A 12,481-nucleotide genomic window follows, 5' to 3' on the forward strand; every position below is an offset into this window, starting at 1 on the left:
GTATGCATCACGTATTGATCGTAAATGTATCATACATATTAATATCGTACATACATATAATATCGACCGCATGTACATATATACTTTTTGGTCTTTGCACCATTGTTACAACTGTTCTATTATTATTCATAATCTATGTATACATTCTTCTCTCGGGTACCTATACTTCAATTAAATCACTGATTTCCTACGAATTTTGGAAGAAATTTATTCTCATTATTAATTTCTAATATCGCCGGCAAGTCGGTAAGTACACACAGGCTAAGTACTAGCTTGGGCTTACCATTGCGAAGACTGTGTTACTCGGAAGGTGAATGCAGTCAGCATCATGTTGAAATCGGTAACTCTCTGATGTTCTTCTAAAGTTCTCAACTCTACCGTCGGGTCGTCACAGAGGGCGCAAGCGCACGACGACTTTCGGTTGTCACACTAAAGCCCAACTCAGGCAACTGTCTTCATATTCTTCAGTCAACGTCTAACTCTAGAGGGTACTTTTGGAACGCCTTTATGTTGAGATCACGCAGTCCATACCATGTATGTGCCGATATATCCATGCAGGTGGGTATACCCATGGAGCCCATGCCACACAGCCATGGAATCATTACAGAAGACACGCTACATAAAATATTAGAGCATTTTCTATTGGAGATAGCTTTCCGTGTACAAAAAGTATAGCGGAAAAGTGAGAAGGAAAGGTATATTTAGTTATAATCCGCCTCTCTCGCTCTACACCTGATTGGTCAATGCATTTCCTCTGATCTCATCAAATGACCAAATGCAGAGTAAAAGAGACGGAGTGACGCTAGAATACTACATATCTTTCTCTCTCATCACTTCGGCTGCAGTTTTGCGATGTCGATGGGACATGTAGCTCTCTGCAATAATATATGCTCGAAGCATAGAATGTACTGGGAGCATGCCGTCTGATGATAACAAGATGAAACAGCAGAAATTTGAAAGATTAGATGTTCTACGACAAGATTTGTTTAATACCATGATGTCGGTTTCACATCAGTTTGATAGAGGACAATAAATGTCGGAATACGTATAGACAGATTTCTGAATCATAAATTGCTGATTTTATTCCTCTTATTAACATCGCGTTACATGTCACTCTATCTAACAATTGCTTACTACCTTATTTTTAAATCGTATTCGGTGATCTCTGTTAATACTTATTCTAATTACTATTTATATTCATTTTCATTCTGTATAGCTGCTTACAGCTAAGGCTTACTGATTTATGTTATAAATTTCATTTCTCATATCATCTTGACTGTATCATGTACTGTACTTCGATTAATGTTACATTCGATTTTGGATGTATATTTTTATCAATTTGGACACCATCAAGACGTGTTAACAAACAACCTCTATGCCCATTATGATGCGGGTAGCACTCACGGGAGTTTATTTCAGAGCTCAACAGACTATCAAATTAATGAGTACACTATAAGACGGAATATGCAACTCTGATAATCACTATTTAATATAGTAATTTTCATATTCTGATTGTAGAATATGTATACTGCACACCATTGCCCTTGTGTGATGATTAGATTTCTATATCGCAAGCATGTCTTGAGCGTTTTTCCACGCGTGTTTTCCGTACACAAAATACCAGATTCTATGGCGGTGGAGTGAGTTTACAAATGCGCATGCGCGGAGTACTGAAAAGACCACTTTTCACTCTTGGGATTAAGGACTGGTCTATTCAGTACTGCGTGCGTGCGCGGTAGCCAACAAATCTGACGTTATGCAACCCGATACTCAATTTCGTGCTTCGTAAAAGGACGCTTGACGAACTCTTGTTACATAAAAAATCATGTGCAACTAGGATGCAACGGTCATTTCACCTCGCGTAGTTGCCGAGTCTGCTTCCTTGTTACGAAATACATTATTTTATGTACGTAGTGTTTGATCATATTTTTGAACTGCTTTTGAACTTTAAGTTAAGCTCTATTAATCAACTTATGGAATTGAGGGGCACTGATAGCAACACACTTGTAAAAGAATTGGGTTATATTAAATAAACCAAACCTTTAAGCAATGAATTTGTGAGTATTCTTTCACACCTTTTCTAGAATTAGCTGAAAATTTCATGGATTACAGACGTCACTTTTGATCCATAGTACATATAAGACTTTGCAGTTTTCGTGATTGTGAACCAGCAAAGGACCGGCAGCAAGAAAAAATCCGAAAGTGTTCCTGCCTTCTCGGCTACAACTTTTGAGCCATTGCTCGCAGCGTATTCGGGCTGCGCCCAATCGATTCCTTTCGCAAAATTACGTCGGAATAGTGCCACAAAGAATTGATTCCAGCACTTTTCCACCCACAAAATGAAGCCGACACAGCGCATGAAACACTATCCCAGAATTTCGGAAAATCGTTGAAATTCTTACAATAAATCCAATAGGGCTTACCTTACTCTTTCCACGAGCAATAAATCTTCTGTCCCAGAATCGATAATCAACGACCACCTCGAAACTCATTCAATGATCAGGATTGCAAATATGGCATTCAAAACATAGTAGCACCAACAGGTGAGAGAATACCAAGAAAACACGAAGAAAATTCATGTTTTCCAGCCGTAACTCCTGATCATTTGTTCGCAGCGAGTCGAGACTGTGCACAATAAATTCGTTTTGCTTACTGTCTGATTGAACTGATCTTATTATTTTGCAAATTCGCCAAAAACAGCATGAAAATGTCCAATTGATCAGCTCTTTTTTTTCTTAACTGAAAAATTCTATTGCTTACACTTTATTCAAACGACGCTCACCAGATCAATCGGACCTCCCGTAATGTGAAAAAGACACGTAGATCAACATAGGACTATTAGCTGAATAACTGTCATGCTTTTTCGTAACTCTTTGGAAATAAATATCTTTTGCTAGAAACGATTTCTGTAATAAATAAACATCCGACAACACAGCTCTTATGTAGTACACATATTTTACGTAACTTGTGATGTAAAATTGTTCGATGTAACAGTATCACTACAGTATATGCATCCTCTAGCACCTTTCTCCTCTATACCATCGTCAAAGCGTGATTACAGACGTCAGTATCAGAATTTTACATTTTCTGTGTTTCTCAAATGTCTACTCCACGTTTACCGTGAACTAGACCAACAATCGATGTCGAACGAATGCCAGGCCACACGCGCACGCCTGCGTGACACGGACTGGAAAGGTTTTTACTTTTGCGTTTGCTCAATTTATTAGGAAAGAATCGCTGCTCGCATCAGAACAACAGCTGATTGCATAAAGTGGCGCTAAATTTCTAAGAGAATTCAGATGTTCCGTATTTGCGGTATCAATTGCTTCGATGCGCGCGCATGAAAAGCTGCGGTTTCCTTTAGGATACGTATTTTCCACCTTAAATCTAATTAGGATCATGAGAAGCTTTATTCTGTTACTTCATCGAAAATTTCAACCTTTTCTTCCTGTCACCCTCAGTCCCGATGTGATCAACTTGTGAAGCGCACCGTCTTATTACTGTAACAATATTTAACCAACGAATTCACTGATAAGTCCTTATTGTACATACGTAAATATAAATCCTCATTCTCTTGGTCACATTTGTATAACTTCGTGCTACGTTCCAATTCTTTCACACTGAATATTTACATTCATGTTCGATTTAAAAAATCTCTTCTTTTTCAGATATCTTCTATACGTGACATTTATAAGTATAGAATATATATCGACAGACTAATTTATTGTTAATATTGACATATTACTTCCCTTACTAGTAAACGGGACCAAACTGTTGTAATATTAGGTCGGTTTTCCGTATCATATACGACTCATCCAGTTCCAGACGTTGATGAAATCTGAAAATAACAATAAACAATGTTTTACTTACAACATGCACAAATAAACATATGGTTTCATGTTTCGGAAAGTGAATAGTCACTCAATTAGTAGAACTATTCCGTAAAGATGAAGAATAAATAAATTAAAATGATCAGGCAAACATGATTCCCGGTAAGGACTTTCTTTTCTTTGTTACATTTTTGTAATTCCTATCTCTACCGTAACCGCACTGATGATATGGTCAACTCTGTGACACATAGCTCTAACTCAACCTGAATACAGCGACATGTGAACATTTTTAAAATAAGTATTAACCTACAAACTTATCTATCATGTATATTTGATCGAATTGTCGTAAAAATTAGAAATACCTACTCTTAACGTGCATCAATAAAATTTATCTCACAGTTGAAGCTACTACTTCGAGTCAAATATTATTCAAAAGCTTGAGTCAATATTATGCAAAGGAGTCTAGTATTTATGAGTTTCGTAGTATGAGGAAGTAAGTAATAAAGTAACCCAAGGGAACTCACTTGGCAGTCATGACCTGAACAAAAGGCTTCTCGGTTTGCCTACTTTTTTCCCTCGTTTTTTTTTTTTTTGTTTTTTGTGCAACATTCACTAGTACTCAAGCGAATGAATTTCTCCAGAGCTCATCATTGGTGAAAAACAATCGTACGAATCGCGAATGACAAAGTATTCAGGTTTGAGTAAAACGAGATGGTGAAGTGTGAAGTGGGGAGAAGAGAAAAGAGAAATGGTAGCACTGGGAGGAATTGAAACCGCTCGTTCCCGACTCCCCACTTCCACTTCTCCACATCCGCAGGTAAGAAAACGAGGAGGGCAAATGATCAATATAGTAGGTGTGGCTCGGTTTTTGGTTACTAGCTCCTCCCACCTGTCCGAACCTGGTGATTCCAGGACTGTACGTAGGAACAGGTACCCGCACAGGATACTCCCACGCCTCAGGTGCCATTATTCCCCCGATGTTTCATCGCCGGTCGATCGGTTGAGGAAAATCTGTGGCCAAAAATTGATCGATTAGAAGTATAGATTAATTTTATTAAGAGATGGTCGTATACTGAGTATTTTATCAAATTGTTAAATTCGCAATTTACGAAGTTTTTCTGTCATAATACACGAATAGAAAATACCGGAGATCTTACAAACAAATGCTCGGTTAACCGTACGTCATTTCGAATCGCTTCAAAATGGTTTAAAAATTGAGTAGATTCTTCCGATTTTATTCTGAAACGGCTCATTTTATTCGAAAAACCATTTTCTACGACATTACTGAACTATTCTTTGTCGTTTTCGAATCGTTGATAATTTAATTCTGCAACATTGCACCGACGTTGAGTATGATCGTGCTGCATTCACTGCTGATAAAAAATAAAATCAGTTTCAGCGATTTCGTAGAGGACAGTCTTCTTTCTGAATAAAATGAGCCATCGTACAGTGAAACAGAATTATCTGAATAGGTTTTTAGCCATTCTGAAACGATATGAAACGCAAGCATCGGTATTTAAGCTTTTGTTTGTAATACCAGTATTTTCAATTTTCATGTTTTTCAAGAGATCATCGCACCTTGCAAATACAATCATTTGCTGAATGCTCAATGAGGGACCATTTCGCAATGAGCTCGACAAAACGTATCGATTTTTGGCTAACTATACGCGTCAACACAGAAACTCCGTATAATTGTCAAATAAGTCTTCGCGCATGTTTAACTCAGTTCACCCGTGCAACTGAGTATTACCTTCGATAAAATGTCTGTTACATCTATTTGACAAGTGATCGATGGAATGATTTTGTGAAAAAACCATTCGATTGCGTAATAAAAATATAACCCTCATTAATCGCAATGTGCGCTTTTCTTATGTAACACACGTGCAAAAAATTGGGCTAACGTTACACGCTGCATCATCAAGAGCTACTCAAACATGAAATATAACGAAATGTAAAAACCTTGTACAAATGTAGCGTTATGCAGGAAGTTGAAAGAATATTCTTTAATTGCCGAAATGCACCAAGAGCTTCGTTCGAATCTCTCCCAATGTATTTACTTCTACTGCTCTAGTTTTCCTTCTACAATATCACAGCCGAATCCCTGCATCTAACGGATAGACGAGCAGCTTGCAAAGCGCACCGTATGAATGAATGAACTTTCCTCGAGCCATCCATAAACAAATAGAAATAATAAAAATTCCAAACTATCTCCTAAAACACCGGACAACGTATCGCGGGGGTTTTAGGCCAGAGCGATGCCTCCGCACAAAGGTAATCGGAAAACCTGGCATTAAGCTCGGTCCGTAATTCAGAGGCGTGTGGATAAGTCGGTGCACTCCTAGATCCGAAGACAAGTCGCCGGGAGTAACTCTACACCATTGGGGCAGAGCGGAGCATAGAATGCACACATATAACTCGGCCACGTCTGCATACATCCTACCGTCCTGCAATATTTCATACACCAGGCTAGGCGGCGGGGGTTTAAGAAGGGTGAGGACTGCGGCATGGGGCGAGAACCGAGGCGAGGATCTGGGGTTCCATCCACCCTTTGCGAGCCAACCGGCGTGAATAATACGCGGCGTGGAGCCCAGTTTTCGGACGCTGAACGATCCACGAACCTACCGACGAACGACGGACGGACTGACGGACCGACGGATTGATAAAGATTAAAGGTGAAGGGAGGAGACGACGCACGGCGATCGAGAGCGAGATACGCGGAGAGAGAGAGAGAGAGAGAGAGAGGGAGAGAGAGAGAGAGAGAGAGAGAGAGAACGATAAAAGGCAAGAAGGGGAGCGGAGGGTGTTTGGACCCAGGCGACAGAAGTCAGCGACTGAAACGAGCGGGGGATGATGTCATATGGGGGTCCTGTGCGACGGTGTGTCCCATTCCTGATGCCTGCTTTTCGTTGGGGGGTCGACGGGGCTACACACGCACGGACGCGTGTGGAAATACGTTTACAAACACATACGCGTGCCGAATTGATGCATTGACCGATGATAGGGACGTACGTATACCTGTGAACGTTCTGATACAAGTGGCGCAGCCCCGGCAGGGCGCCTTGATAAATCGATAAACGTATAACCCATAACTATTTCACAGAACTCAAAAATCACTGCGTATGTGGAATATCGCAAGTGCTCGGGAATATATCTTATTCAATGTTCACCACCGGTATGCTGTATGAACAAACTCTGGAGATGTATGGGATGGATTAGGTACATAGGTGGACAAAAAAATATTCTGCCTTTTTGGTTTTATGTTTAAAGGAATAAACTTTCATTCTATGTATCGAATATTAATCAAAATCTTCGTTTATCAATTATAGAGTTTGTTTTTGTCTTTTTTACGTTGATAAATAAGTCTTGAAGTTTTCGGTCGATGGCATAAGCAGCAGGCAGGAGCATGTTGAAATTAAAAAAAAAAAAAAACTTTATCTCATGAAACTATTTTTTCTGTCATTAGTTGCTTGGAAGAAATCAAAATTTGACGTCTAGAACCAGTTACCCTGTTGCAAATCGTTCTTTGTTTTTATATCCTCAAACTGACCGGTATCAAAAGATTGAAAATCCATGTGGAGTTGATGATATTGGTAAAACACTATAACCATAAAAACGTAACGATTTACTTGACTCACTTCACTGCGTAGAATGGTATACATATTGTTGAAAAAAAATCCGTAACAATGTGGAAAACGGTATTCAAAAATTCGTTTTCATTGACGGATTATCTCGAATCAAGAATGCTTACGATGATGCAAAACAATTATAGTTTTTCTGAAATATGACTCACAATCAGTTGCTGCTCCAAGCTCGTTGCAAATCGGTTGCAATTTTATTGCGAGGGGCTTAATAACTTTTTACCCGTTGTTCTTCTATCGTGTAACTATGCAAACAGGAATCGTATAACTATCAACTTTACTCCGACCAGGTTACTTCTAAAATAGATTAAAGTTTTTCAACCATTTTCAATTAGTTGACGAAAATTGAAGTACCATTGAAGGACGATATTTTTTTTACTACACTGCAGTTTTCTCTGTTTCTTCGCGATACATGGATCTTTACCGAAGAGTAACAAACATTAACGATTAGAACAAATCTGACAACCGCATAGACTCAAAAATCGTAGTAATTTTGATTAAATATGATCCCCTAGATTCAGTTTCCGTACAACGAGCGTGAATTACGGGCGATTACGAATAAAGTAACAGTAACAGCAAGCGTGAAACTTGATTTCTCAAGCGTATAGATACAAATGATTGCTTAATTCAGTTTTTCAATCATTCTTCCTTCCTTCGTTGGGTCCGATCAACGTTATGATTTCTAAAAAGTCGTGATTTCGATACTCTCGCGTTCCCCGCCAGGTTACGGACCGAGTTAAACACACCTTTATAGCCTGACATTACGTCCAGACAGAAGGATGCTGGGCAGAGAGACGCGTGTCGCCCGATGGATTGAGCGATACGTTTTACGTTCCTGGCGATATATACTGCAGGAGATGACTCATGCGATCGCTCGCTCAGCTTCCCTGTTCATCGTCAGTCCCGTACCGTATTTATACAATGGCATTACAGTATTGTGTCCATGGACGCCACGGACACACGCAGACACGCCTGATGGATAAAAGGTATAGAGCACCAAACTCGCAGTGCGCTGGAGGCACACAGCTTTGTTCATACGGGGGTCCACGAGGTCCGCGGATCCTATGGGAGCCAAGCGATGGGGTCCAGGGGGAACTGCTCAACTGCCACGTGTCGGGTGCAACGGTGCCCCCGAAATCCAAGGGGGTGGTGTACATATATCTAGTCTCTCCCTCTCGTCTCCCCCTTCGTCCGACTTTCACCCCCTCTTTCTCTATACTCTCTACTTGTTACGATCCGCAGACGCATTATATGCCATGGGACATAATGGGAAACCCGACTTCTTTCTCATCGGCGAACGGTAAATTACCCGTTCCATACTAGGTATGTCCCATCGAAATTACGGACGGGGTGCAAGTCGAAGGTGCCCGCGGGGCCCCGCATTAAATCCTCCCCCCTTTCCTACTCTGCGAATATATGCCGTGCATTTCGGGCCTTTGTTCCTCTTCGCCGCGCTCCAGTGTCAATGCGATTTTCTATCGTTTTACCGTTCGCACGATTTCGAAACAATCGCGGTGAAGCCACGATTTGAAACCCATCTTGCGGCGCGAGGGGAATGGATTAGTCACACGGTCAAACGTGTGATGCGAGACAAAATGTCCGAGCAGTTTTATCTTGGGTTATATGGTCGGCTTCTGAGAGCGATATCGTTTTAAAAACTAGATTTTCACTCGTCGTAACATTTCACCTTTGGTGGAATAAGAACAGTATTGGTTTCGGTCGAAAATCGATTCATCTAATTTCCACGAATCTTCACGTTTTCGAACCTCTGGAATTCGAAAAACAGGTTTTTAAAAAAATCTCGATCTGTCGATGTGTCCGGCAAACTTCCACGATAATCTCGGAACTGTTTGGATGAAAAAATTTTAAACTTACCTAGAGGATTTTTCAACGGAATGATGGTCATAAAAAATTGCTATGAGTCTAGTTCAGCTTGAACTTCCGGTCCTACCGGAAATGGATCGATTTTCAATATTTCACCGAGAAAACCTTTACTTTTTCTTCTTTATCACTTTTTCTAAATAATCGACTATGTTTTTTCCAGTTCATAGGTATATTAATTTTTTTTTTTTTTTAATGTATAAATTTTTTGTCGTTCGGAAAGTTTTTTCCATTTTATTTCATTTCACTGCCAAGTCGTATCAGTTTCAGATTTTTAACTCGGCCGTTATCGAGATCATCGCGGATGCTGATGAAAAATATCGCGAAAAAACTGTTTTCCCTGCTTGCTTTTCTACTTTCAAATTAAAATTCTCTAATTTGCAAACACATTATGGATATTTCCTGTGAAACCTGCGATTAATCGTGTGGTGAACCGCAGACATGAATCTTTAGATTCTGTCACGTCACATTTCCAAGCCGTACAAGAATTTTAATGATTTCGTGCACTTCGAACCAAGGACTTAAAGTCTACAATAAAACTTCAAAAACACACAACGAGAGAAAGTTCTGCTTGACCATACTTTTATGTAAAACATACTTCACTGGCAGGAAAGTTCAGATTTATAGTTGAAAAAATTTAATAAATTTTAAACTGTATGCTTAGCTAAATGTTCTGTCTGTATATATATATATATATATATATATGTGTGTGTGTGTGTATGTGTGTAAATAAATTTTACAAATATTTTTAGTATTGAAATAGTTAATAGTGCAATACTTATAGTTATTTAACACCTTCGTGTTGGTATCTTTCAGCATTTTGACTTAATTTAGTCTTGTCAAGTTTACGTCGATTTATACCATGCTGAACAAAAATTTGGTTGAATTCTATTATAAAATCTACTTTCAAATGAACAATCATTATTTAACTACGAAAATTTCTAACCATTCGTAACAAATTTCTTCTCAGTACAACCTTTCATTGCCTATGTGTAAATAATATACAAAAAATAGTTTCGCAAATTTTCACACGCTGCACATATTATTGCACAGAGCTAACGAGGTATATATAATATGTGAAAATTATAGTTTATAATGTGGAATTGAACTTGAAAAATATCATGTTACCGCGGAATAAAAATTCATAAGAAATATTCAGGATTCAATTATACACGTGGATACGTAAACGCAGACGGTGCTAAAAATACTCGGAAATGCGATTACGTGGGGTGACAAAACGTGCTCTAAATTTGGAAGCGGCAGGTTTTTTGCTTTTTCCCACCGGGCATTTTTCGCAATGACAAACCAGCTAAGCACTCCACGATCCCATCGTGCGTAAAAATTGATTAATCATGTAGGGACGTTAGAAAAAATATCAAACGTAATGTTGCTACTTACAAGGACAGAGTCATAAAATTTTGCCGAGAAAGTTTATCGTGGAAAACGGAAATTTTTCAACACTCTGCACCGGGATGGAAAACAATGAATAATTTCCAAACTTCAGCAAAACATTTTCAGACGTATGTGCCAAAAAGGTGAATATGAAGGTAAAAAGGCGTATAATTTTTTTTTCCGCGGCATTCGCTACCAAAGCACTCGAAACTCATATCTAAACTAAAGTTGGCTGAAAAAATAAAGATAAACGGCCTTAGATTTTGTGGATACGTCCTCTAGCTACCAAAATATATTATTATTCATCACATTTATAAATGGTATAAGGTCGCATCTGGCAATTTTGTGTTTTTTTCATAAACGACGCAAAGGCCGTCGAAACATAAAGATTTATCGATTTTGGGAAAAGTTTTTAAAGTTTTATATTTTCTCGAGAAATGTTATCGAACGTAATGGTATAAGTATGGTATAGAGAAGATTCCTCAATTTCGGGAAGAATGTTTAGACATATTTATTTGCTCAGAAAATAATATCGTATGCGGGCAAATGCGACCTCACACCATAAGTGAAAGTGATTATTTTTCACAAGGATCGTGATAAAAAGGGCGTAACGACCTTTTACCATTAATCGATCCATTTTTAAATTTCAACATTTTCGAATGTATCCTCATGTTTTTCGCGTAAATAGAAAGTGGAAAAAAAAATACCCGTTTTTATCTTCACACGTGGTAAAAGTTCAAACGATATACTCACATCTACACTCTCGTTACAGAATTTATCAACTTAAATAAATCTTAAAAAGGTCCAGAAACATTCAGGCAAATGTTGAAAGTTTTTTTTACCTTACAAATATCCTCCCGCACGAATGTGTACAAAATTTATTTCCCTTGCGCTACGATTTACGAACAACCGTAATATTATATCTCCTCGTCTCTCGCGCAAAGAAACTTTGCGCATCGTTATCCGATACACCAAACGAATGTGCGTAACGAATAACCTTGAATAAGGTGAATCGGAGAAGTAGTAATGTAATATTACCAGTCTGCAGATTCCTCGGCACGTCGATCTCCGGACTCCCGGGGGAATCCCTCGAAGCCATAACCACCCACGCTCGCACAGTTCTTAACGAATCTCGCGAAGCTGTGCACTCACAATTTTATCTACAGTGTGACTCACACTCGTTCGCTTCGACGGTTCATTTTCGCCATAACACTGCCAACAAAGAGATGCATCGATCGCCATGTTTCGTACAGAGAGTATGTCAGGGTGTAGCGGATGAGAAAAAGAAATTTGCGTTTTTTCACCGTAACACCCCCTTAAGAGTTTGTTTGGATTAAAAAAAAGATTCTGTCGAAAGATGAGCGTTTTTCGAACTGTGGAAAACGAGCTCATTTCATTTTTTCAATGTTTCATATTTTTTTTCAATTTACGATACATCGTGAATAACAATTTTTTTTTCTACCGCTTGAATCCGTCGAACGTCCATTTACGCCTCACAGAAAACCCGCGGTTGTGATATTAAGTTTTCAATTGGTCTTTGAGCAGTGCGTGCGACGACTTTTTCATTATTAATTCTCAGTCTCGTGATATAATTATAATTTAACGTGAAATTTTAATTGAGGAAAATATAATTCCCGTTCGATGTGCTGTTACGTTACGATCGTGATCTTTAGAATGAATTGGAATTTTAGAAAAGAAATGATAATCGAAGCGCTGCAACCTTTTTCTTCGTAAATTTCA

General features: G+C 38.8%; 1 protein-coding gene across 11 annotated transcripts in view; it reads right to left on the reverse strand.

Moving 5' to 3' along the window:
• Positions 1 to 621: 621 nt before the first annotated feature.
• LOC124294576 overlaps positions 622 to 12,481 on the reverse strand; it is a 67,457-nt gene continuing 55,597 nt past the window's right edge. For 7 of the 11 annotated variants that reach the window (XR_006904472.1, XR_006904473.1, XR_006904468.1 and 4 more), the window contains 2 exons: positions 4,720 to 4,841; positions 3,707 to 3,838 (listed from right to left, as the gene is read on the reverse strand). Coding sequence is in view for 1 of the 11 variants with exons in the window: in XM_046740394.1 (XP_046596350.1) it covers positions 3,754 to 3,838 (85 nt within the window). In the remaining 10 variants the exon portion in view is untranslated. Of the gene's footprint in view, positions 3,501 to 3,706; positions 3,839 to 4,354; positions 4,556 to 4,719; positions 4,842 to 12,481 lie in introns of those variants that run through there. The other 4 variants (XR_006904475.1, XR_006904480.1, XR_006904479.1 and 1 more) reach the window with 4 other exon arrangements.

The sequence above is a fragment of the Neodiprion lecontei genome, chromosome 1, assembly GCF_021901455.1.
Source record: "Neodiprion lecontei isolate iyNeoLeco1 chromosome 1, iyNeoLeco1.1, whole genome shotgun sequence".
In the NCBI taxonomy this organism is placed as follows: Eukaryota; Metazoa; Arthropoda; class Insecta; order Hymenoptera; family Diprionidae; genus Neodiprion; species Neodiprion lecontei.